At 44.1% G+C, this 26,722-nt stretch overlaps 1 protein-coding gene across 1 annotated transcript in view; it reads left to right on the forward strand.

Annotated features, from left to right (window-relative positions):
• Positions 1 to 10,201, forward strand: part of DUSP22 (dual specificity phosphatase 22) — a 37,534-nt gene extending 27,333 nt beyond the window's left edge. Inside the window, exons 5-8 of the mRNA XM_010281727.1 lie at positions 3,453 to 3,479; positions 5,417 to 5,491; positions 7,002 to 7,173; positions 10,016 to 10,201. Of these exons, the coding sequence (XP_010280029.1) occupies positions 3,453 to 3,479; positions 5,417 to 5,491; positions 7,002 to 7,173; positions 10,016 to 10,201 (460 nt within the window). The remainder of the gene's footprint in view (positions 1 to 3,452; positions 3,480 to 5,416; positions 5,492 to 7,001; positions 7,174 to 10,015) is intronic.
• The last annotated feature ends 16,521 nt before the right edge of the window (positions 10,202 to 26,722 follow it).

Here is a 26,722-nt window from a genome sequence, read left to right on the forward strand (position 1 = left end):
CCTCGCAGAACTTGTAAGTTTTCTTTAAAAATAAATCACAAAACCCCAGAAATCCCTCAATACCGTGAGGCCTGTTTTACAATGAGCTGAGAGATCTGATTTTGATCTCTCACAAGTATTACACAAATGTGGTTTGTAATCTGCTAAGAAAACACAGTAACGCTTTATTCCAGCCACTTTGGTTCAGACCCTGCTTTTTGTGTGTAATGGTTTGTAGGAGAGTCAGTACGTAAATACTCTTCTTCATTTGTGGCCTTAAGTTTTGGGAATTCCTTAGTGAGTCTGCTCCTAATTTAGTCCCAGTTCATTCTAGCCATTATTTTTGTAAATCGTTTTGCTTGGTTGTTCTTTTTTTTGTTAGCACTATCTCCTGCCATTGACAAGAAGAAAATATTTGAAAGATGTATGAAGCCTGGTGCTTCAAGGGTTGAAATAAATTCCTCACGGTGAGCCTTCAGGATAAAGTCCCAGTGTGCAAACTACCCCTCCAACTACCTGCCCTGGACCTCTTGAACCTGACTTAAAAGGCCTTGCTGTTCTTGGTAGTAGACTGGCACGGTGGGGAGTTTCTGCCCTGCGGTGACTCTTGCCTTGAGGATATATGTACTGAAACTAGGGTGTCCCAGCCTCGCTCTTTCTCATCTCCGACAGTGTTCATGAAACACTAATTGACTTGCCCTTGGTTTTAATGTTTTGAACCTTTGAGCATAGCAAGTCTTGATTCCGAAGAGAAATCAAAACAGGTTTTGTAAGAGAACTTGGATGGTGACCAACTCTTTCTTCTAGAGCTCACTGTTTATGTTGGGGAGAGGCGAGGGGGGTTTCAGCCACATCCTGCTACCAAGTTTTGTAGAGAAACAAGTAGTTGAAAGAGGCTTGGTAAGTACGGAAGGAAATGCAGCACTGCTTTTCTCTCACATCACAGCAATATTCCGGCTCATGCTTTTGGGGGATATTTTTAGAATATGTGTTTCTCATGCCCTAGAAAGATTCCATCGTGGCATTTGATGTGTGGTGATTTGCCTTTTCATTCTACATTTCTGTTGTAATTTTAGGGGAAGGGAAAAAAACCACCAAAACCCCACCATGCCACACTCCCCCCAATCCCACAACAAAAAACACCCAAAACCACTAAATTTCAAGACAGATCTGTAATGTAAAGACAGGCAGGTAACCCACCTTTGTCATGGACAACTTCTGTGGCCTTGATACTTAAAAAAAAAATTATTTTTTTTTTTAAATCCTTTTGGGAAGGAAAAAAATACAAGATTAGAGGGAAACATTCACATGTTGTCATATTAATTGTTTGTTGCTGTGCTGCGATCTGCATAGCATTTCTGAAAATGTTTTGCAAATCTGCTTCCTTTGTTAATAGAGATTTGGATCAGTTGGGAATGGAAATAGAAAGGATGGTATTTGTGGTGAATGTTAATCAATGTACAATTCAGACCCTCCCTCACTGTTATATATCAAGAAGTTATATTGAAAAACCACCTCCAGCGCTTAAACTGTCTGGCGCAGTACCAAAGCTCTTAGAGCTTCAGTAAGTAGATACAATATTTGCATGAGTATTGTTTCTGTTATGCTGCAGGCATCTGAAATACTTGCTTTGGTATCAGGTGGTTGCAAGCAAACGTCATTACTTCTAATACTGATACATTTTATCACTTAAAATAAAACTTGATGAGTAACCGATTTTTCTTTTTTGCTTTATACGGTCCAGATCTTCACGTAAAATCAAATCATGATACTCGCAAATAGCGATGTTGCTTGCTTTGCACATCTTTGCAATCTTCTGAAAGCAAGAGGAAGCTATCTTTGTTCAGCCTGTGAGATTTGACACAGTCTTCTCTAGGAGCGGTTAACTGTACTGCCAGTGTCCTCTGCAGAGGGAGGGGTAGCTGGGGAACAGGAAAGGGAATTGGTCCCTCTGCAACACCTTTGTGTATCTACCCTCTTCTTTCAGAAGAGGGATTCTGGTGGTGTCAGGAAAAAACAAAAGCAACATCCTGTATTGTAGGTCCTTGTGTTTCGGCAGATTGATAAGGTCCGGCTGAAAGCCTTTACCTGCTGAATTTTGGGACTGTGAGCTCATGAATCACTTCAGCTCAGTTTTGTGAGGGAAACTTATGATTTCTTATGTGTGTAATGCAAATTTACTCCTAGTATGCTTGCTTAGTGGGGCTCCCTTCCTCAAAGGAATGAATTGCCAGGGTAATACAGCAGGGATTCCCCTATTAACATGTGGGTGTTCACTAAAGTGGCTCGAAAGCTTGCTTCTACTTCTTGTGTTCTGCCACTACAAAGCATAGGTATCAAACAGTTGCTTTTGAGACTTGAGGTGCTTCCTAGGTGTTAAATGAGTGTTTTCCCTGGACTGTGAGAATTTTACCTTGGGCTATTGACTTCTCCAGAAACAAATTCTCCTATAGAACCTGTTACTAAAAAGTTAATTCTAGAAATCAAATCTTCCCTTCCTGTCCTTTTCCGGCTAATTGTCTTAGGCTACGTGTTTCTATAAGGAACTAACCTCCAATGGTCTGGCTGTTAGTGATGATAATATAGAAGCCGGATAACCTACTAAGAAAAGAGATTTAAGTGGGTCTTTGTTGCATTTACGTTGCCAGATGAAAGAAAGATCAAGATGCTTCTTCCTACTGATTTGGATGCTTGCTTTTTAACCTTTATAATATTCACAGAAGTCTGACTAGCAACAAATTAATATGTAGATCTGGTATCAGAACTCTGCCCTCAGCCTCGTTTTGGATTATCCAGTTTGGTAATGCATAAGTTTAGATAACTTTTACAACATGCTGGTAGGGGTACTGTACTGGTTCTTCCTGTGGTGTTTTCCTACTGTGAAGATGATGCAGTTCAGGACCCAGCTTTAAGCTGGGAGATGTAAAAGCCAGATATTTTTTAATAAATTGTCTTGAAGTAACTGTTCAGTCCAACAAATAGGCTGCAAATCAACGCATTTGTCAAGTGCTTTCCTGTTACAGATGATAATCAACTGTTTTGTGGTTAATGCAAGACTTGCCATTCTTTTCTGTATCTGTGGCACTTGCCACACAGCTAACTGGTCCTCAGTATTAATTTTCATGTAAATATGGTTTGTACCATAACTTTGAAAATTAGTTTAGACAACTGTATCTGCTGGAGCCAGCAGAGATCCTGATACCATAGGGTTGTGGAGGAATACATTTCTCCTTTTCTCTGACTCAAGGTGAGGTGGGCCCATGGTTCTACAGAGCAGCACTAATTCTAAGCTTGGCTATTTCTCTTCTCGTTTTCATGAACGTCTGTAAATACTTAACACTTGACAGTGTTTCAGCAGACCAAGTGTCAGCAATAAGGAAGGGTGAATACAACTGAGTGAATGGAGTTCACTGCTAGCTATATTTAGTACTTTTTAAAGGTGTTATGCTCATTTGCAGATATTTTTCAAACCAAAGCATTGAAGTGTTTAACCAAAATTTGTGCTAGACCATTGAAGTGAATTCAGTGGTGCTTAGAGCTGTGCTGTTGGCCAGATTTTCTAGAGAGAAAGAGAAAAGATGAGTGTATGAGAAGATTGGGATATTGTCAATCCAGCCCTAACCAAATTTCATCTGACTGAATCCATTCAACCTTGGATAAGTGCTCCTTCATTGTGCAATAGCAATGCCTCTTGCACACGCAGCCCAATATCTGATTTATCCTCTGAGTTAATTTGTGTGAAGCTGCTCGTGCCCCCTAGGCAGACCTGGCCATGACCACCATAATTTGTTAGAACTCAGCCAGTGAAAATGTTTTGGAGTGGCAGACTGAGTAGGAATTCGTAAGGCTTTGTCCCTCTTCTTCACTCATCCCACATACTTGATTGGTTTCTTGACAAACATAAAATCCTGGGTTGACATGCTGTCCTAAAGCTTGGGATTGCATTGTGCCTTGAGATTTTCCAAGTAAGTCGCTCAAGTCTTCTCCAGCTATGTTCTCTATGTTATATCCAGTGATGCAAGAACTGCCTTGGAGAGGGAGTCCTGGTCTTTGGGATCCCTCTTTTTTGGATATTTCAGCTTAGACATCAGCCTTTGCAAGTTCCACAGGCACTGTCACTTTATTGCATCACTGTTCTCCTCCTCCAGGTCTTGAGTGTTTATAGTATCAGCAGCTGCACTGTTGGGCAGGAAGGGAAGCTTCCTTTTATGTGGGTATTCCTGATTTTTGTGTGGCTGCTGGTGCTGGGCTGAGGTTTTTTTTCTTTTACCCTTGTGGTATAATATTCACTCTGAGAGGGGAAACATCTTGCATACAGGACGTTGTGTTTCATGGGTGTTGAGTGCAGTGTGCTTTCAGGTTCATCTTTGCCAATAAGCCTGGTACTGACTGCCCCTTAAGAAGCTCTTTCCTCTGTCTGTGTTGCACACATGGCTACTGCTTGCGAGCGTAAACTGCAAGAGCACTTAAAGGCCACAGTGAATTCCAGCTCTATTGAACTAAGAGGTGCTGCTTGCACCTGTGATAAATTGTAGGCAGCCCCAAAGGGTTTGCAGTCTGAAAGGCAGAGACAGGGTTGAGCAACTTGGGACTGAGATGCAAAGATGTGATGGTGCAGATTTACTGAGATGACGGTAGCTGCCCTGTTACTTTCCTTCAGACTTGCCCCACTTAAAATGAAGAGGCATGTGTGAAGGACAATGAGAGTACAAACCTTAAGGTTTGTAAACTGAGTCTTTATCTTCTCCACATTTTGTCCTACACTGTTTGAAAAGGTAGGCTGTAGGCAGGGGTTGGCTGACATCCTGAATAAGGGCAGCCAGAAGGGGTACTGCAATCTGAGGGGAGGAGGCTGGAAGGAGCTGAAGAAGCCAGGTCTTGAGTTGCGAATTTTTTCATAGCCGGGACAAAAGGGTGAGATTTCATGTTGCAAAGAAGAAAGTCATAACATCTAGATGTGTCCTAGTACCTGGTTTGAAGCAGGTGAAGTCAAAGTTACGCGCAAGTTTGGGTAGTGGCTAGTGGATGCCTCTTTGCGAGAGACAATATGCCTTGAGAACTGTTCATGTAGCTGTGCTGAGTTTCATTTGACATCTGAGCATATGCAAGGACATGTGAGGTCAAGTTACTAACTTAAAGAGGAATAAAACACAAACTGAAATAGACTTGCCAGTCATCAAATTAAAGTGTTTGTCAATGTTTATCACGCTGTAGTGCCTAAGATACCAGTTTCTTCTTCAGGTAGAGTGGAGGATAATTATGCCAAAGAGTTTTGTGTTTCATTGTCAGACACAAACTTTTACCTTTTAAGACCTGTATTCAGTTCTAAATTCTAGAAACAGTGCTAAGTGAGCTTTCAGATACCTTTCTCTCTTTCTAAGTAGTGATTTTACTAAATAGAGCACTTTCTTTATTCCCCTTCTGCTTCTGTTTTCAGGGCAAGGCATTTCAGAGAGAGCATCAAATTTATCCATGAGTGCCGGCTTACAGGTGAAGGCTGCCTAGTTCATTGGTATGTATACCACTTGCTAAAAAAAAACTTCTTCAGGGTTTCTCTACCTTCATTTGGATGTTTGTCATTTTAATGATAAGTCAGCGTTCATCTCCATTTTATAGCAAAATCCTCTTGGACTGAAGAGCCCCAGAAGATTTGCAAACGCTATTAAAGCCTCATGCTAGGACTTCTGAGTCACTGGGGTGGGCAGCTGCCTGTAGATAAAAGGAGCCCAAGAAAATCTTCTTGACCTTCTCTTCTTATCAAACCTTTTTGTAGGATTGATTTGACTAGAGGTGTATTGACCAGAGATGTATTATTTATTTTCCATTATTTTAATAACTGTATTTCTAAAGATGATTTCCATAATCCTAATAATTTGATTAGTTTCTATAACAGCTATTTTGGTGACTTCAGAGTTGTTAAAAAAAATTTCTTCTGAACAGAAACTGATTTTTTTTTTTTCTTTTTTTCTTTAAACTGCTGAAGCATTCAAACATTGCATTTGTTAATAGCAAATCTCTGATTGGAGAGATGCTCCAGGGCCTGTAGAGAATAGAAAAGGAAATCCCACCCTGGGTTTTTTCTTGCTTTCTGCTATTGGTTGTAGTCTTTGTGCTGTATGTCCAAGTGACATATCTGAGTCTATATCTGGAATCAGAGTCATGTCATGATTTGAACACTGGACTTGTATACAGGCCCTGAGCATAAATCTTTAGTTTGCTACTGACTCATGAGAGGGCTTTGCACGAGTCATTTGGTCAGTCTCCATGTATGTAAAACAGGGATAATTTGTCTGAGTTCTGATGGAGTTTTAAAAAACACATTTAAATTTGTGAAACATTTCAAAAGCATGAAACGTTCTTGAAATGCCAAGTGAGAGTCAGGTACAAATGTAACTCAAGCACATTCTTTATACTCACAATAGTAATAGTTGGGAGTTTTTTTGTCCAGTGTTGTAAAACCAATAATAGTGAATGATTTTTACTTTATCCCACCGTTTCACGTGGGAAAATTGGAGTCTTGAGAGTTGAAGTTGCACAGCACACAGATAGCAGAAAGAGTAAAAGGGCTTAAGCAACCAGACATACGTACTTTAACAGTTCAGTTCATTTTGGCCCCATGAAATTGAAGCCTTCATTCACGGTAGAGAGAGAACGGTCTTATTTCACTGCTCTGATCTACGTCGGCAGAATAAAGTGGGTGACTTATTTCTAGGTTATTAAAAGCCAAATTAACTTAGAAGGTGGGCACTTGTCCCCTGCTTTTGTGATGACTTAATACTTCTTTCTTCCTTTCCAGTCTCATATGAATTACCATTCAGAACTCACTTTCTCAATCTTGTCATAGATTTCTTCTGATACATTTGAAAAAGCAGCAACAAAACCCTTTAACTCAAGTATTGTAATATTTCTTCATGGTGGCAAGCAACACAGCAGTCTGCTGCGATGTTGGGAAGTGATGCCTTTAACTGTGGTAGATGAAGTACAGCACTACTTCGGTTTATTGCACCTCCTTTTTCATGCAGCCTTGCAGGTGTCTCCAGAAGTGTAACATTGGTGGTTGCCTACATCATGACCATCACAGACTTTGGTTGGGAAGATGCACTGTCTGTTGTCCGTGCAGCAAGATCCTGTGCCAATCCTAATATGGGCTTCCAGAGGCAGCTACAGGACTTTGAAAAACATGATGTTGATCAGGTAAATGAACTACAAACAAATGAGCTGTGAAACACAACCCCAAGTCAGATAATGGGATACTTCTCATTATTTTGAGGCCTGGGTGGTTTATCTGATTCCCTGTTTTTGCTTTGAGGGAGTGGCTTCTTGGCCAAGCCTGCTCCACTGGGGAGGTATGGATCGAACTGAAGGTATCGGGGAATGCTGGATGGGAGGAGAGATGAAGCACAACATCTAAACACACCTCCTGCCTAGCTGTGCTCTCAATCCAGCGATTGCTTCATGTGCACTAAGACACAATAGAAGATTGACATCTTTAGAGGGGTAAAAACTAAAGAGTGAGTTGCTCAGAATGCAGCAGAAAGACCAACCTATAAGTACCAGTTGCATAAAAGTAGTGGGTTTCCCCCAACATGTTCATTTGGAATAGTAAGCAGGAACGAAATCATAATTGGAAATCTTTGCTATCCAGGAGTTAAACTATGTTCTCATTATGACTTAGGTGTCACGTTCCCCCCCCCACCTTCCGTGGCTGAGACTTAATAAATTTTCTGATGTGTAGAACAGTCTCAAATCTGACCCTTTGTTGTTTCTTAGCCTTTGAAGGCTTTGTAGGACCAGGAGAACTGAGGGAACAGTAAGACTGCAAAGTGGTTTTCATAAAACAAAAATTAGTCTCTTACTCTGAAAAGAACCATCCCACGCAATAAGACCTGCTCCCCGTGGGTGGTACTTCCACTTATGTTAACAACCTACTCTGGCCATCCCCTCTGTTTTCCATTGCTCAGCATGTTGCTGTTCTTTGGGCTTCTGTGCCTATTGTGCTTATTAAAAAATCAACAATAACAACAGAGGCAAACCAAAATCGGAAAGCAAAATATATGAGGCAAAGGATGTTGGTTTGTGTTTTGTTGTTTTTTTTTTATTCCATCCCTGCCATTCTGCTGCAGAAAGCTCAGAGTTTAGAAATTATAATTTGTTTTGCATGATGCAGTTTGCAACTGTAAATATTTGCTGTTTTTTAATACTTAACTGAATGTTTCCTGGATCGTTTGGAACTGGTGTAAATGGTAGAGTAACTGATTTTTAAGAGACAAAAGTCAGAGTGGGACTTTCCAGACTTGTCTCCTTCCTCCCTTACAGTCATTTCTATTCTAATTGGTCTGGGCTAACAGCAATGACAATTAAGGCTGTATGCAAATAGCCTAATAAAGACAGTAACGTCTCTCTTTTTTCATCCACTATGGACTGCACATTGTGCCTTTTTTCACTGAGGGGGAGGCAGTAGGTTGCGAAAAGAAATATCCACCTGTAGTCACTGGCTGGGCTGTAGTTTCCTACTGTCTCTTAACAGCAACCACATCCTTAGCAGGTGTCTGTTTACACACCTGATTTCAGTGGAATAATGCCATCTGCCAAGGGCGTGAACTTTTTTCTGACTTCAGCACATGGGTGTTTTGCTGTGCCAGTATAGGGTGGTATCCTGTGGAGTTTCTGGAATGGAGTCCCTTAGATCTTGGTCTTACAGGAAGGGGTTTAGTCACAAAGGTCATAATATGGTTTGCACCAATTCCAGCCTTCCACATAGTAACCTGAAACTTCAAATTTGGCTTTTTTCAGAATGGGAGGGAGTAACGATGTTGAGTCTTGTCTCCCAGTGTCCTTGTAAGTGGTCATATGGATAAAGCTGTCTATGACCCCAAACCAGAAAAAAGTTATGCAAGTTAAGGCTTTAAAAATTGTCACAGGAATATTATCCCCACCGTGTTGGAACAGTTGGGGTCTATGCCTACTTGCTGCTTCTGCAGAGAAAAGCAACAAGATTGTCAGGAATGACTAAGTGGACTCAAATTCTTCAACTGGCAAAGAAAGGACAGAGAAGGTTATGGTAAAGGTCTTGAAGAGGTGTGATTTCCACTCTTCCCTGTAATGTGAGAAGGAGCTATTAATTGGCAGGTCCCAATCAAAGAAACGGAGGGGGGTTTATACACAATATGTACTTATGGAGCTTCTTGGCATCCAGGTATCTTGTGATAAAAATTTGTGGATTCAGAAAGTGATCTTATGGCAGAAAAATCCATTTGTTGCTATCAAACACAAAGATACTGCCTCAGCCTCCAAAAGTACCTGAGCTGAAGATTGCTGGAAGCTGAGGAAATGACCAGGGAAAGGTCCCAGCGTTATTGCCCTGCCACTGCATGATTCTTTCCTTGGAATTTACATCTGGCTACTACTCATACCAGCATACAGAGCTGGATTGAGCTCTAACTGGGCCTGGTGCATCTGTTACCATGTACCATATTCAGTCATTCATGTCAGTAATATCCAGGATCCTATTCTATAGCTTTTAAAGCTCCTGGGCTTTTTCTTCCTAGAAGATACCTTTCCTGATATCTGCAGTACTTTTTCTACTACTGGTGTTTGTGAGCTCAGGATAAAAAAAAAACCATGAGTGGTTCACTTTCTGATCTTCAGCCTTCTTGCAGCCTGTTGTGACTTGGGCAAGTTGGCTTCCATGCTAATTCATCTTATGTATATGCAACAAGAGGAGGGTGCTTTTAAGTCCATGATGTCCTTGCCCAGTGGGTGTTCCTTACTCTGTATTACTTCAGCCAGCCAAGCTGTTATGCAAGTGTTTAATTTTAGGGGATGTAAGGGATCTCAAGGATTTCAAATGTGTGTTCCTGTGCCTATGTATTCTGTGCTGCTATTTGAAGGACATGCAATATTTGGAGTGCTTTTCTTTACACTGCTTGTGTTCTTAAAGGTTCTCAAAATTCTGTAGGGCAGGAGGGAGTATTACTTCTGCATTAGTCTCATGTTATTGTTGCATCATGTTCTATCTGTATGTTCAACTCTGCAGTTCAGGCAGTGGCTGAAAGAAGAATATGGGGAAAACTCTTCTCAGGATCTGCAAGAAGCCAAAAATCTTCTGAGCAAATATAAAGAGCAGGCAGAATTGCAGCAGAGTACTGGAGGAAGACAGTGGAATAACAACTTTTCATCTGTGCCATCTCTCTCATACAGCAACTACACAACAGAGACCTAATTGTAGGAGGTTGATTTTTTTTCTTTCTACCTTTGAAAAATATCTTGCCATAATTTCCATCCCATCCTCAAGACTCTCAGCAGTAATCATGCAAACAGTTGATTTGTAGAAAGCTTCTTGATGAAAATACTACATTATGTGTGTGTTTGTGTGTGTGTGTGCGTGTGAGTGCGTGTGAGTGTGTTTGACAGTTTTATTATTTGGGCAGGATCAAGCTCTCTGTATGCCCACAGACATGATCCAGTTACTGTGGCTGAGCCAGTTCATCAGCCAGCCACAGCTATTATCCCCTCATGTCCACATCGCCTGGCATTTGCTGTGAGGTTAGCTCAACTCCTTTTCTTTGTAGGCTAGCAAAGGGCACTCAGAGATGAAGTCTGATGATTCAAGCTGTGGCAGTTTGACATCTCTACACTATCAATGTGGTGAAGATGTTACTGCACCAAAGAAGGGAACTCAAGTCTGTGTCTCTGCTGCTCCTGTTCACAGTCCATTGGCAAGTAATACCATGGAGGTGGCTTGAACTTGAATGCTAGACTGCAAACCTGAGCAGGTGAGATATGGGTACATGTACCTTTCTGGCAACAGTAGCATCTAGGAGAGAAGTGGGACAGACAGCTCTGAGTAATAACATCCTCAACTGCCACAGCTGTACTTGGTTCAGTGCATGTGAGACAGAGCTGTCAGTAGAACTGCCACAGCCCAAGAGTGCTGAGACTGTTCCCACAGCTCAGCTGTTGTGCAGTGATTTAAGCCGTGGTCCCTTGATTGTGCATCTGGTCTCCCAACATAAGCTTCTCTGGAGAGTAGTTTATTGTCTCCAGTGCCGCTGAACTTCATTCCCCGTGGAACACCTGCCTCTTCAACGCACGCCCCTGCGCACATGATAACATGTCTCCAAAGAGTGGGCTCGGTGTGAGTGCGAGCACCTGTTTCTTTGCTTGTGCTGTGGTTTGCTCTTTGACTTCAGCTACCTCAAAAATGCTGTTCTTGTCATTGTGGTTGTAAATGCAACCTTGAAGATTGCCTTGTGTGATCTTGACCTGCCACTGAGTGAAATAAGTGTGTGTGCGTGCGTGAGTGTGCGTGTGTATTTCACAAATGTCTGTATTTGAGAAGTTTATAGTTTTCTTTTAAAATTGCCCATATTCCTCACTGGTTTAAAAATTGAGTTGTTTGAATTCAACTTTCTGCCATTTTAAAACCACTATATATTTTGCTGTGATCAGATTTGTAGGAATGCATTTGTAAAATATATTTTAATCTAGTTTAAAACTAGGGGCCGTACTCCGCTCTTAGTAACATTGTGTGTTTCTGGAATGGAGCCATTGCCTGACTCAAGTATATTCTAAGAGTGTAACTTCAAATATGTCACCAGGGATGCTGGGCAGTGTACTGATTTCTAATGGTGTAATGGGGGGGTGGCACTGATGGAAAGATCATGATTTCTTGTCTTTGACTCAGAAGATGGAAGGTCTATTTTTCTTGAAGGTTCCAGAAAATAAAAAATACCTCCTAAATAGCCAGGACAGAAAAACAAAAACAAAAGCCTCATTTGTTTATATGTGGCATATATCATGCTAAAAGCTGAGCGCTGAGAAAGAAGCAGTCAGCATATTAAATAGACTGTTGTGTCTCTCCATTTCTTCGGTACTCTGACCTCCCATCCCTTCACAAGATTCCTCTTCGTGTAATTTCCTGCTTGCTTTGGGTAGCAGTGAGTTCTTTGGATGGGAGTAAGGCTTTTAGGGTCAAGTAAGGTCTGGCTGTTAAATATCTGTTGTTAAGTATCTTCAAAAAATATATGTTATGGCTTGTGAAATATGGATCTTGCATATCCATCATTGCCAAAAAGGGGATGGGGTGGAACTAGCCTGACAGTTTTGTCTGAGTCCAAGCCTGCATCAGGGTTCTCAGTGCACTAAGTGCTTTAAGCATACTGAACACAGTGAGAGCAGGATAATCATGTCTGTCTTGCAGTAAGGGATGCTGTTGGATTTGGGAAAGGTGCTTGGAATTGACTTTGTTTCCAAGCTTGTAGCTAAATGAACCACTACCTATTTGGTATATCCAGCAGCTGCTCTGTGTTTGCCTGGTAAGAGAAATATTTAGCTTTTCTTGAAGATGTGGATCTGCAAATAATTGGCTGTTTAGGAATTCCAGCACAGCAGTGCCCATGTTGGCAGTCCCTTCTGTGCTCTGAGGGTGGATGTGGTAACTGGAAAACACTTTCCTCGGTAACAGGGTCTGACACACATTCAGGATGCTGGTCCATTTGTTCAACCCTGTACTCATAATAGGGTATGTCGTGCAACTTCAGCCTGTCCCCAAAGGGCAGCTTTGTCAGAAACATTCTGCCTGTGCTCTTGCAGGTATCCAGTCAGTCCATCCTGTAGCTGACTGTCAACACTGCATATCCCATAACACTTTTGGCACTCTCATCCTTGCAGCAGTAGTAGCCCTGTGAGTGCCGGTAAGTTGGCAATTCTTTTTTCTGTTCTGACAAATACAAGGCAGAATGGGAGACATTTATTAATGTTCGTGTGTCCAAGATTATTCTGTACTGGATTTTTTAAATAGTTTGGTTATCCCCAAAGAGTCAGTCCCACAAACAGGATTTTTCTAGAACTCAATTTGGCTTTAGCACCATATAGCCACATCAATGTGCATTATGCTGCAGCTCGAAAGCAGATACAGGGTAAAGCAGGAAGGCAGAGGGAGTGCCGTATTGTCAGCAAATGGAAGTGCTTCTCTCTTTTAAAAAGACAGAAGAGGTATCTTCTGTAGTCTCTTGCTTCTACATCTTGTTTAGCAGTCTTGTATGTACTGCATACTGCATTTAAGAGTGGTAAAAAAGCAAAAGCAGTCTAAGAAAACTTGAACAGGGTTTGTCCATGTAGGGAGCAGAATGATAGTTTACTCCTTTATTACCACAAGGTGCAGAAGAGAGAGTAGCTACAGTTCTCACCTTTGGCCTTTTAGAAAGGGAGAGGAGCTAACACAGACTGAGAATGTGACATGATTTGTCTTCCAACCAGCCTTTCAAGTGGCAGTTTGTAGGACTTTCCAGCTGTCTGGAACATGACTGGACCCCAGTCCACCTCTTTGTAGTTGGCCTTTGTAGTGTAGACGATGCGTTCAGTTATTTTGTTTCTGTACTTCAAAACATTGTCCTCATTTTGATGTTTACTGGAAAATGTATAAAGTTTATAACACCTTGGATATGCGGATTTGAAATGTATAATCGATTTTTTTGGGGCTCAACTTGATATCCATGTGTGATTATAAGCAAATGTTTAGTGTTATACAATTTAGTGTTACCCATGGGTAAATGCATTAGTATTTATTACCCTGATTTTTAACCTGGAAAGAGCTGCTTCCTTACATTTTATGGTTGAGTGGGAAGATATGGCAAATCGTATCTCTGTTTTTTTAAAAAGGACAGTAATAACATTGGTTGCTATAATGGCCACTGCCTATAAAGAAGTCAGTGAAAAATTACAGTAATTACTTCAGCTAGTTTAAAAACTCTAAACTTGGTAAGCTTCTTGATTCTCTGTCTTCCTCTTCGTGGGCAACTTAGCAAAGCCTTGATTGCTTTTTCCAAATGTTTGTATTTAATATGTTCTACAATTTTTTTATAAATAAAAGTAAATGTTAACACCTGATCTGCTTGTGTATTTCTTGAAATCAATAGTAGTGTCTGGAAAGTTTCTACTCACTGTTTGTATCAATGCAGGTACAGTAACAGTACAAGATGGACTCATTTTGTTATGTAGATTACTTTTTTCTCCTGCACACAGGCTTCTTGAGACTTCCCCTCTCTTCACCTAGTTCTTTCAGGTGAGTTTAAGAGTCTGCAGCACAAGTATCTCTTGATAGTAGTCCCACAAGATAATGTTGCTCTTTTACTTACTGTTGCTGGCCTGTCATTGCGACAGGGTATGTGGTGAATCCAAGTTTTTTATTCTTCTGAAATATCTTCTTTTCCATAGCACACCGGCTTAGGGCTTAGTTAAGCTGTAAAACTTCTAGAATCACAGAATCATTAAGGCTGGAAAAGACCTCGAAGATCAAGTCCAACCGTCAACCCAACACCACCATGCCCACTAAACCATGTCCTGAAGTGCCACATCTACAAGATTTTTTTTAACACTTCTAGTGATGATGACTCCACCACCTCCCTGGGCAGTGTGTTCCAATGCTTGACCACTCTCTCGGTCTAAACCTCCCCTGGCAGAGCTTGAGGCCATTTCCTCTTGTCCTATCACTAGTTACTTGGGAGAAGAGACCAACACCCTCATCACCACAACCCCCTTTCAGGTAGCTGTAGAGAGCGATAAGGTCTCCCCTCAGCCTCCTCCAGGCTAAAGAACCCCAGTTCCCTCAGCTGCCCCTCGTAACACTTGTGCTCCAGACCCCTCATGAGCTTCATTGCCTTTTTCTGGACATGCTCAAGCATCTCAACGTCATTCTTGTAGTGAGGGGCCCAAAACTGAACACAGGATTCAAGGTGTGGCCTCACCAGTGCCAAGTACAGGGACACGATCACTTCCCTGCTCCCACTGGCCACACTATTTCTGATACAGGCCAGGACGCTGTTGGCCGCCTTGGCCACCTGGGCACACTGCCGGCTCATGTTCAGCCGGCTGTCAACCAGCACCCCCAGGTCCCTTTCTGCTGGGCAGCTCTCCAGCCACTCTACCCCAAGCCTGTAGCGTTGCATGGGGTTGTTGTGACCCAAGTGCAGGACCCGGCACTTGGCCTTATTAAACCTCATACAGTTGACCTCAGCCCATCGATCCAGCCTGTCCAGATCCCTCTGCAGAACCCTCCTGCCCTCCAGCAGGTCAACAATCCCACCCAACTCGGTGTCATCTGCAAACTTACTGAGGGAGCACTCGATCCCCTCATCCAGATCATTGATAAAGATATTAAACTTAAGACCGGCCCCAGAACCGAGCCCTGGGGAACACCTTGTGACCGGCTGCCAACTGGATTTAACTCTGTTCACCACAACTCTCTGGGCTTGGCCATCCAGCCCATTTTATACCTTAGCTGGTTTACAGACTCCCAAGAGTCAAGTCTCTCAGTAGTGGTTTGTCAGAGGAAGCTGATGTAAGTGGCAGATGATTGTTCTCAGGGGGGATGGGAAATTAAAAACTTAGTGTAAGGGGGGAGAAAAGCCCCATTTAAATTCCTACTGATAACACGCTGAATTTTTAGTTTGACAGTATCTCTGCTAAGAGGGTAATTCTGGCATTTGAACAATGAAAAAACCAACAAACAAGCAAAAGCAAAAAACCCACCATCCTGAAAGTGTAATTGGTCATGCCTAAGTAGCCAGATCTCATGGCAGCTTTAGTCATTGCTGAAGGCTGACCTGTTCTTGCAGTGGGACTCCCTTATCATGAAGGCAAAGTTAGATGCTCAAGCACACTGGATTTTGGGTCTTTCCTTTTTGCCCTCTTACTCCTCTCCCAGTGCTCGTTAGTTTATAGACTGCTGGGAATGCATGAATGTTTCCTAAGGGATCTCAGGGATTCAACTAATTAATAATATCCTCCACTAGAATAAAGTTAATGGGTCTGTAGACAGCTTTGAATGTGCTAGATAGATACACCTTGTTCACAATATATTTCAGTTCATCTTCAGTCTAAATAGGACGGCTGTGATTTTATTAATGTGTGTTTCAGTCCTCTTCCTGTCTTCTTCTACGGAAGGACTTTAAATTAAATGCAGCCTGCTATGTGAAGCTTGAATTAGTAGTGTAATTACCTCCTTTCTCCTATCTGTTACCCATAGCAATGTCTTAAATACATGTGCTATAGCACTGATGAGACAGAAAACATGCTTATAATATAATCCCTTGTGAAGTAGGAAAATCTGTTAAATTTTAGAGGAGACTTCCCCCTAGCCCCAAAGGAAAACAGCAGTTTCCAAATGAAAAATGCACTGCTGCTTTGCCTTTCCTTTGACCACTTAGCACCTCTCAAGAGCAATTTTAATCCAAATCACATGTAAAAAATGTGCTGCAACCAGTGTGCCATACTGGTGTTGCCAACTCGTTTCATTCAATGTTATATGTAATTGTCGTGAGTTCTGGCAAACGGCAGTTGCGGTTCGATTCATGTAGTCCTCTCCCACCACGCCGTAAACTGAGGGAACGAGGGGGCAAACCCTCATCTCCTTGGATGTGCCCAGAACCCTGATGAGGAGTTTGGGCTTTGCCAGCAAATTACAACAGTCCTTCCACCTCCTCAGGAGGGAAAACAACGATGGTCTCTAGAAAATATTAGACAGCATGAGGAAGGTGGTTTTGGACTGTACGGTGTTTCTGTAGAAACCCCTGGAGATGCAAAGCATGCAACAGAAACAGCTATTTTCACACTTTGTTCTCAGCAGAGCTTTAAACATGGCTCTCATTTTCCACGTGCCCCAGGCTCCTGCGTGTTTTAACTATGTCATTGCTACATTTAGCTGCTGTCCAGTATTACTCTTCTGCCCTCACCCAGGGAACAAATTCTTCTTTATACTTGTTCGAATGTGTGCTTTGCTGTAGTGAATTATGCAAACTGCAGTTTACCAAAAGTGAGTGGCTTGCGAGTAGCAAGATGAGTTCCTGTAGTTTCCATGAAGTTTCTAGTATAATTATTAGGAGCAGGCATCTAATGAAGTGTGAGCAGGAGGTGCCTTTTTGCCATTTAGCTACCGCATAGCTCAGGCTTTGCGGGAGACTTGATTCTGCTCATGGGAGCTGAAGACACCTGCAGTAAACTGGGAGTAAAACTCATTTGCAAGCAGCCTCAAAAAATGGGATTTTCAGCCAGTCCTGCACCCGGTTTCCATTTTAGTTGAGGCAACTATGAATGTGCAGGTTTGTATCCTTCATTACTCATTGAACTATGAACAGAGAGATCAGAACCAAGGCCTCCAAGCTACTTGAAGTGCAAGGTGTTTTTAAGTTGTTTGCTCGCTTGGTCATCTATTCACACGGGCGTTAGCAAAGCACAGCTTTAGATCTGGGCAGATGCATTTATAAATGGACCCTTTGAAAGTGAGTTCTGACTCCCCTTCTTTCTCTGAAAGCAAGTGAGTTTTTATTTAATTTGTCAGATACAGGGGATGGGATTTTTGTTACAATTTCTTGAGTCTCTTCCTTTCCTTCCCCTCCATTTCCCTTTTTTGTGTGTGTGATTTTTTTTTTTTTTTTAAATAACTGGTATTTATCCCAGAATTCTTGAGTCGGGAGAAGTGAGTGCCAATGTGTGGCTTGCAAACAATTTATTTCCTCTAAATGTGTATTAATAAAAAAGCTTATGTTGTAAGGTTGCTGATTTAATTGATTGCATTAATGAATACAGTTCTGCTGTTTGTCCTCTTGTGAGGGGGTGGTGTGTGTTTGCCAAGCCTGCAGTGACTTCTATGGACGTTGTCATTTTCTGTGGCAGTCTGGCTCCCGTACAGCACTGGATGTTTTGGAAAAGTAACACGGATCCATGACAGTGTTGAACTTGACATCTGAAAGATTAAAAAGGGATATTTAACTTTTATTTGTATGCCAAAAAGCAACGTGCTTTGCTGGACCAGCATCACATGCACGTTACAGATTACAAACAACGTAATTCTGTATTCCTCGCTTTTTAAGGCAAGGTGGGACTTTGTTGAAAGCTTGTAAATAAGGGAAAACTCTGCCCTGACTTTAGACAAAATATGTGTTTGAGATGTCAGAATTACAGCTGTGTTTATGCACGCTCACTGCGTATTTTCACAAGGATTGCATTTTGGAAGCCTTTGGAAGTATGTCTGCATGTAATTTCCCAGCAAAACAGTTTACGTAATCCCTGAACGTCTCAAAAGAAGAAAAGAAAACCCCAAAACCCCCCAACAAAACCTGAGTGCTGTGGAAGCTTTGGTCAAATCCTCAGAGTTTAGACATGAGATTCGTCTGTTCTTAGGTAGTTTATTTACTTGATAATGTCTGGTTTGCAGTGAGGTTCTTATCAGAGCCGGTAAAGATCTCCATTCCCCTGGAAGAAAGGGTATGCCCTGCAACAGCTTGTGTCCTCTGAGTAAGGACTCATTTTTGCAGAAGTCTGGGACCATTTGCAAGGTGCAGAAGATGCCTCTGTTGCACACAAGTAAACTGGTTGGGCTTTTACTGGCTAATGCCACCATTTACCCCGGGGGAAAAAATGACTTTTCTCTTTGAGAATACTGAAAACCATTTGCATTTCTGCAAATCTGGGAGGCTGTGCAAGTGTATCTCTATCGTTTCTCAGCTGGGTAAGGCTGTATGACTCTGAAGTTAACCATCAGTAATAAGTTTGGGGAAGGAATGGGAAAAGGTTTATCACGACACAAAACCCATCAGGGCATATTATAGTAACGTACTAACTCACTGCAAGTGTACTCTGGACTTTGCTGTTGCTGGAAGGATCTTAAATACTCCTTCTCTTCCTTAACTATATTTTATTTCCAAGGGACTGAGGTGGGACTTCTGGCATGTTTAGAGCTGACCTTCATTTCCCCGGGGTGGTCACCTTACATCAAGTTGATTGCACTGGAGGAAACGTTTGTCTTGTGAGAACTCACGTATTTCTAGCTGGGGTTTTCTCCCTTAAAATTATACATCCCTGAAAAGAACATAAATTTCCAAAATGGCATAGAAAGGGTAACAAGAGCACCTGCGATGCAGTAAGGCAGGCTGGGAAGTTCGAGAGTCCTTTTTGACTCGGAAATCTTGTGGTTTTGGCTTATCAAGAGGGCACGTTGAGTCAGCTGCCTTTGCCCAACCCGTAAAACGCTGGACTGCGAAGCATTTGGGATTCTGTTCCCAAATGTACAATTTGCTGTGTGACTGGGCAAGTTGCTTTGGTTCTGGTTTGCTTAATTTTCCCAATAAAGTGGGGAAAGAGGAATTGTTACAACTTTCCCTGGTATGGCTCTACAAAGCCCCTGGAGGAAAGCACTGTGTCAGTATTGGTGTGTACTGTTAAAGCGGGTATCTGCTCCCCGTCTGAGGCAGGGTTAAAATACCTTTGTAACAGAGAGATTCTGAACCAGGGCAAGGAGCTGTGGTGGCTTCTTGCTTATTCTTAACACCTCAGTCCCACCTGCGTAGGAAGTGCTTGTGCTGCACAGGCTGGTGGTTGGGTGTTGATGGGAACTGGGAAAAATCAAGGTCCAATTCCCAAGGGTACCCACTGCTGTATTTCAACGTGAATTACGTAAAACGCAGATGTCATTGTTTCTACATGGAAAAAGATGGGGTGAAGTGGAAGACATCCAGAGCAATTCTGGTTATGGCTGCCCTAGACAAAATTCATCCCACAGGTACATCTGTTGAACATAAAATCTCAGGTAAAAATTAAATGGTAGGAATATGTAACATGCTTGTGATGTCAAGAATGACGGGGGTGCAAGTGGAGGAGGAATAACATATGGAAAAAAATGAAAGCATTGGAATACCTAAAAGTAATGCAGTAAAAGCTGGTGATACATGTGCTGAGATACGTCCCATGCACTCCAGGAAAAAGTCTGCAGGCGCAAAAAAAAAAAAAAAAAAGAAGGGGACTCTCTGCTGTTTCCTATACTTTGGGTATATGGTTACGATGCTAAAAAAAGTGATGTCCTGATTTTCCCCTAGGCTTGCTCTGGAAAGAAAGCGCATATGGGGAATACATCTAATAAAAGCTGTTCTGGCAGATGAGAACTAGAAGAGGAACAAAATTGGTGCCTCCTTGGCCAAGCTGCTGCTGCTACTTTTGGACTGTTGCATGGAGGACATGAATTTGATTCATTTCCAAAAACTGCTTGGAAACTCCAGGCAGCAGAGGAAGGGACTCCCCCTTGACTTAGCTGTTTTTCTCTGAATGCACTGCAGTTGTGCGAAATACAGTCAGAGCTGCTTCTCAGGTCATTTCTGGGGGAAGGTCCGTGCATGGGGACTGACCCTCCGTTCCTCTGAGTGAATTGGGAGCCTCGGTGCCTTGAAACACATTGAACTTCAAGCTGGGTTGGGGGGCTTGCAGCACCTGCTGTGGGCACCTCAGTTAAAAAGGAAAACTCCCTTTAACTTCGAACCAGAGTAGGTCCAAACTGCGCGTCAGAGAAGCCTCTGTCTTTCTACTGATGGCCAAGGTGGTCTGGGTCTCTCTCTGGTTGCCTCCAGCACTAAGCTGGGTGATTAGGACTGTTTTAGTCCCTCCAGGCCTCCCTCCCTCTCTCCAAGACTGAATGAAGATGATTGCTGTTGCCCATTCATTCAACAAAGTCAAACAGTTTTTATGCACTTTTAATTTGAAGCACGTATATTAGGGTGGTTAGAAACTAAGAGATGATTTACCAGCTGAAAATAACCCATGTGGGCTGCAGAAATAGCCAAGGTAAGAGCAGGGAGACCATGGTTTGGTGAGTGCTCTGAGAGTAATTTGCCAGCTCTGATGGGAAACAATAATGGGGAGGAAGAGACAGTAATCAGTGAATCAGTCCCCACAGCTTGCTTAAAAATACCTCCTTTTTTGTGGCTTTGGTTACAAGAATGCTTGTGGGCTGCAGAAGAAAGGCACTAGTAGTTGTTTTAAGCCATATTCTAATGTCACGTTTCATGAAGTCCTGTGAACCTCTGCGCAAGAGAATTAATGCCCATGTGCACGTCGGGGGGAGAGGGAGGGCAAGTGGGCAGTGGATATTTTAAGCACGCGGTTGCAATTAAAGCAAGCAAGAGCTTCTGCAAGCAGTGCCAGGTTGCAGTCAAGGAATGTGTGTGTTTGAGTGGAGACACTTCAGTGTTTCCATTCACTTCTCCATTTCAGTAGAAGCTACCAAGATGGTGCCTGAAGGAAATATTTGACAATGAAGTTGCACGTAACGGCCATCTTCTCCTGGGAAAATGGTAATAAATATGGTCATATCTCAACCACCTAGAGCGAAACCTGCAGAGCGAGGAGGATTGCCTGCCCGCGCACCCCAGCCGGCTCTGCGCCTCGACGCGCGGCGTGTCCTGGCTTCCCAGAGGGCTTGTGAGCGCGGGTGCAGCCGGGTCCGAATGCCAGAGCCAGGTCAGGGCTAAGCTGATGACCCTGCCCAGCTCAGGCTGAGCTGGACACAGACCTATGCCGTGGTTTCCTGACAAACTGGATAAGCCGTACCCCAGGCAACTGGGAGCTGATCGTGCATCGGTAATATTGAATATGTTCTGTTTGGGAGAGGATTAGCCTGAAGACCCGGAGGGGAGGCTTTAAACATGGAATGCAATCCTAAGATAAGCCTTTAATGCACATTTTCAGAAGTCAGCGACGCTTTGGGCAGTTTTGATTTTTAGCCACCCTTCAAAGGGGGGTGATCAATATTCTTGGTCTGTCGGATGTTGTTGCAGCTTTAGGAAATGGGAACTTCACGTTTCAGGGATGATTCTTATCAGGCCCTGCAGATGCAAAGTCATTCCTGGAGGGAAGTTGTAGCAGTCAGAGACAGGAAGACCTCTGTTATGATATACCTTCCCTTCCACCTGTCAATAACAGTGAGCTGTGGGAAGATTTTATGAAGTGTACGTTCTGGAGAGGGGTATTTTATTTAAACAAGACTACTGATGGAGCATAGCCTAATCTTAAGGTTTCAGAAGGACTTCCAGCAAGGCGGTGTGTTTAAAATCCTGCTGTCACCCGAATGGCTTGAACAATAAACAAGGCAGTAGTTTGACTTGTGCAGGTGTCTGCTGTGATCGTCTTAGAAAGTAATACACAAAACGTAATTGAAAACAAAAGCTTGCAGTCATTGTACGACTTTGGGTTGTCATCAAATTTCTCTTTTTCCTATAGTCTTCTAGAGCTTTGCACCGACAATTCTCAGTTTCTGTCACTGTTGGTGTGTTGGACAGTCACGGTGGACGCTTGTTAAGACCCTGAAGGTGAACAGTCATAACAGATAACCTGATCTTAATGGGGTTTGTAGTGGCCTGGCTCCATGAAGGTAAGGGAAAAGCATAATGATGTTTTCTGAGGAAAGCCAAGCAGGGCTTTGATTTTGGTCTGTTGGTTTCCTGCTGCTTTCTCACAAGGGGAAAGCTCTACAAGCAAATAGCGGCACCTGTGGGAGCTGGAAGGAAAATTTGGAGGAACTTTCAGGAACTGCATCAGTTTCTTGAGAAAGATGCAGTGAAGTAGAGTTAAGTTTTTGTTACGGATTTTCTGAGAGGGCAGAAAAGATGGCCAATATGGCGTGTAAACAGAACGGCAAAAAGAAAAGGACTCTTCTTTGAGAATTACCTTGATTATTATATCTCCATGTGCCAAAGAAAAACAACGACTAAGGAAACTGATCGTTGTAGTCCCGAGCACATAGACAAAGCGGCTGCTGCTCGCGAACGGTACTTGGCAGTGCAGTGGTTACAGCAGGGAGAGGGAATGTCGTCGGTGCATCAGTAGAGAAGATTTAGGACTCGCAGACTTAGACTACGTGAGCCCATGCTGACGTTTGATGTTCTCCTGAGCAGCGGGAAGCTAGGCCCAGCTTTCCACTCTTTGTCTGATGTTCCATACTTTAAAACCCTGCCTGCACAGAGGGCTGAAAGGAGGCCAAAAATGCAGCTGGAAGATGATGTTGCAGGTGGACAACCTCTGCTCCCTTAAGCTCTGAGGAGCCTGATTAAAGTGTGCACTAAGTTGAATCGTTTTTCTGAGCTCTGCAGGTATAAGATGGTTCCTTCTTTGGTGCTGTTTAGTGGCGCCAACAGTTATCCTCATCCCCAGGCACCGGAGGCAGCTACGCTGGTGGTCGATCCTGTGCGCCGTAGCTGCTTCGTGCATTCATACACTGAAGAGGGAGGTGATTCTGCTTCTTCTGTGCCACTCTGTGTCACTTCTCCATGCTGGAACAACCCTGCTCTGCCTTGTGGACCTTCCTTGAATGGCCTCTGTGCTCTGGAAATGTGAGTTAATATTTTAAAGTGTCAATTTATATGCTGGGAGCTCCCAAAAGGATTCTTTCAACTGCTGGCGAGCGTCAAAATCATGGGAACTTAGTTTAAGGGGACCTTTGAGGGAAAAGGAAAGAATTGGTCCCAAGCAGAGCTGGAGCAGCCCTTGCAATATGGGTTTTCAAATGAGCCTTGGGCAGCAATAATGATGTTGTGAGTTCCCTGTTCCTTTCAGACATTTCTCTTTTTTCCCAATGAGGACGGCTTGTACTGCCGCTTCTCCAACCATGTGGTATGATCCTCATTTGCCTTACAAAAACTCAGCACCGGTTCTTGAAGCTTTCCCAGTCCTTAGTAGGGAAGACTTTACCCGACTGTGGAAATGCGCACCTGTCCCAAGGAGGGTTACTGGAGTCCCTACGCGTTGGTCCCTCTAACATGTTGAGATGCATTACACATTAAATGGGTATCGGTCTAGGTTTCCGGCCGGGGTTTGGGTGGATAGGGAACAATGTCACTGAAACTGTGCCCTGGGACTGCTGTTACTGATATGGTGCCTCCAGGGCTGTGGAGGCTTGGAAGTAACTGCGCCAGTGACGTCCTCGCCCGAGACATGCCCCAGAAGCGCCGGCGCGTGTGCCGTCTCAGGCGGAGCAGTTGCCATTACTCAAGCAGCACCGCGCCAGCAGGGAATTTTGTCCACGTGCCTTTAAATGCTGCTGTCTGTCCTTTTCAAGAAGCCTCTTAAAAAGCCATTGCCTTGCAGCTGGGGAGGGAAACCTCATAATTCACAGCTGCTCGGGCAGTATGGCAGCAGGCAGCCCGTTGCACTGGTGGGACCGGGAAGGTCTCGCAGGCAGCTCCTTGCTCCGGATACTTTGCCCCCAGTGAAGCCAGTGGGGAAACTCCTCCTGAGCCCAGGGACAGCAGGGTCTGGCGTTCGGTGCTTTGAGTAGCGGTTTAAGGCCACCAAATGGTCATTGGCAGCGATTCATACGCTTCTCGAGCGGTAAGAGCCAGGGAGCGCAACAAGAGGATTTTGGAGGCCTTTGTAAGTCTGGTAGGTCTGAATGTCCGGAGGTGACGATAAGGAGGGATGAACTGTCCCATGATGGACCTGAGGTGCTGCAGGAAAACCAGGGACAAGTCACCCATGCCACCTTGCTCTGACCAGTAGCCCATGGTGCCTTCACGTGCAGTCACGGCCAGAGTCGCGTTTGCTATAAACAAGCGTACCAGACAGGTTTTTTAACAGGCACCGTATTTCTCGGCCCAACCCACATCAGAAGAAAAAAAAATAAATGAATTATGTAACAAAATGAGTAATGCTAAGTGGGTGAGGGAATTTCTTGGTGTTTTCTAGCACGCAACACCTTCAGTAGAAGTGTGCAGGGCTAAGCTTGTATCACCGGCAGCGTGAAAAACTTTATTTTGCTTCAAAAGGGAAGCATTCGCCCATGGCTAGTAAGTCACCCTTCAGAGTATCCTTCCTGTTCGTGCTAACCAAGGGTAGCCATGCATGCAGAGACCTCTTTTTTTTTTTTTTTTTTTTTTTCTTTTCACCATTAGAAAAGAGCGACCTGGTACCAAAGTTAATGAAGGAGGCCAGCCAGGCTGCACCAGCTGCCAACAGTCGCTGCAGCCATTAACTCCTCAAAAGGTACCGTGGGCCAGCATCAACCGCCAGGCAAAATTCAGGGAGCATCCAGGATTCTCCTCAGATAAAGTGGAACAAAGTGAGGTGGTCGCTGCCTTTTAGACGGGGAGCTTTTTCCCATGTCACCGAAAGGACAGCAGCACCCCATTGCCACCGAAAATTTCCTGCCCCACCTTTGCGAATCTCCCCTTGGCGGTCAGCGTGCTTTGCCTCAGTCACTGCGAAGCAAGTAGCGTAAAACCGAACGCCGCCCGTCGGGAACCCTCTGGATGTGCCTGCACGCTCCCGCTTGTGCAGGGCTTTTCCAGTCCTCCCCGGCAGCACCTGTGCTGCCTGGCAGCTGGTGTAAGATTTTTCTTCTACCTAAACTTCAGGGGGTCCCAAATGCTGTTCTCCTGACAAGGTCATCACGGCTGCAGTGCTGCAGTTGCCACGGCCCCTCCTTATGGGGGGAGGCTGAGGGGAGACCTCATCGCTCTCTACGGCTACCTGAAAGGGGGTTGTGGTGAGGTGGGGGTTGTCGTGAGTTGGGTGTTGGTCTCTTCTCCCAAGTAACCAGCGACAGGACGAGAGGAAATGGCCTCAAGTTGTGCCAGGGGAGGTTTAGATTGGATATTAGGAAAAATTTCTTCACCAAGAGAGTGGTCAAGCACTGAAACAGGCTGCCCAGGGAGGTGGTGGAGTCACCAACACTGGAAGTGTTCAAAAAACATGTGGATGTGGCACTTGCAGGACATGGTTTAGTGGGCATGGTGGTGTTGGGTTGATGGTTGGACTTGATGATCTTAAAGGTCTTTTCCAACCTTAATGGTTCTGTGATTCTGTGATACCAAAAGCTGCTGTGATCTGGCATGGACAAAATTGGGAGAAGAGGTAATAACATATTGTTACTATAATTTCACATATTCACTGTTCAGGGAGACATTTCCAAAAGCAGCCAAGTCTCTTTTTCCAAAGTGGCCACAACATTGTGAAGTTTCCTCCTGACTTCTGACAACATCTTGACTCTTGTGTACTTTTTGTCACACTTAGTGGTTTTACCCTCCATCACCCGGGTGTTTGCCTGCTCTTTGCAGACTGTGCTATGCTCTCAGCACCTTTGGAAATGAGGCTTTATGAGCACAGTGTCGCCAGGCTCCCCAAGGAAGGAGAAGCATCCCTGAGCCTCGCTCCGTCAGGCTTTACCGGCCGTGGGGCAAAGCGTGCCTCGTACCCAGCTGAGGAGCGATGCAGCCATCGCTCTGCCCCCGGCAGCAGCCTGCTCTTTGGAGACCACCCGCACCTCCAGCTCTCACCTCTTCCCTGGCAGGTTTACACGCGGCCGGTTCCTGCGCGGGCCCAACCCAAGCCCTGGGGAGCCCCGCTCCAACCTCCTTGTTCCACCTGGCCCCGTGCCTGAGGGATCAAGCATCAGGGAGGAGGAGAAGCCTGGTCGCACGGCCCCTTCCACCCTGCTCCATAGTATGGGAAACCCACGCCGAAGCTCCTCTAGGCAGAAAGACGCTGACATCCCAGGAGGGACAGATCACTTGGAGCAATTTATTAGAACTTTGTAGTGTCAGGCGCTCTCCACGCTCCCATCCTCCCTCATTTATAAAGGCCCCTGGCGAGGAGGACTGTAAGACGGATGTCCCAGTTGTCACGGGGCTGTAGAAGGAGGCCAAAGCCCCCGCCGCGGGCAGCTGGCCTGCTGGGCGGTTTGTGCTGCCCCACGGTCCGAGCGCTGGAGCTGAGGCAGCTGAGGACCCAGTGGTGCAGCCGGCACCGTGCGGTCAAGCGGCGTTTGATCGCGTTTGGCGTCGCAGCTAATGAAGGTGTTTCATGCTTTTGAAAGCTTTCGGAAAGCGTTCACTGATTTATGTACGTGCTAGACTGATCATTGATAGCAGGAGAAATTCTGACTGGACGTACTCACTATCCCCCATTCTCACCCTCCACCGAAATC

The sequence above is a fragment of the Phaethon lepturus genome, unplaced genomic scaffold (assembly GCF_000687285.1).
Source record: "Phaethon lepturus isolate BGI_N335 unplaced genomic scaffold, ASM68728v1 scaffold46322, whole genome shotgun sequence".
NCBI classification, from domain to species: Eukaryota; Metazoa; Chordata; class Aves; order Phaethontiformes; family Phaethontidae; genus Phaethon; species Phaethon lepturus.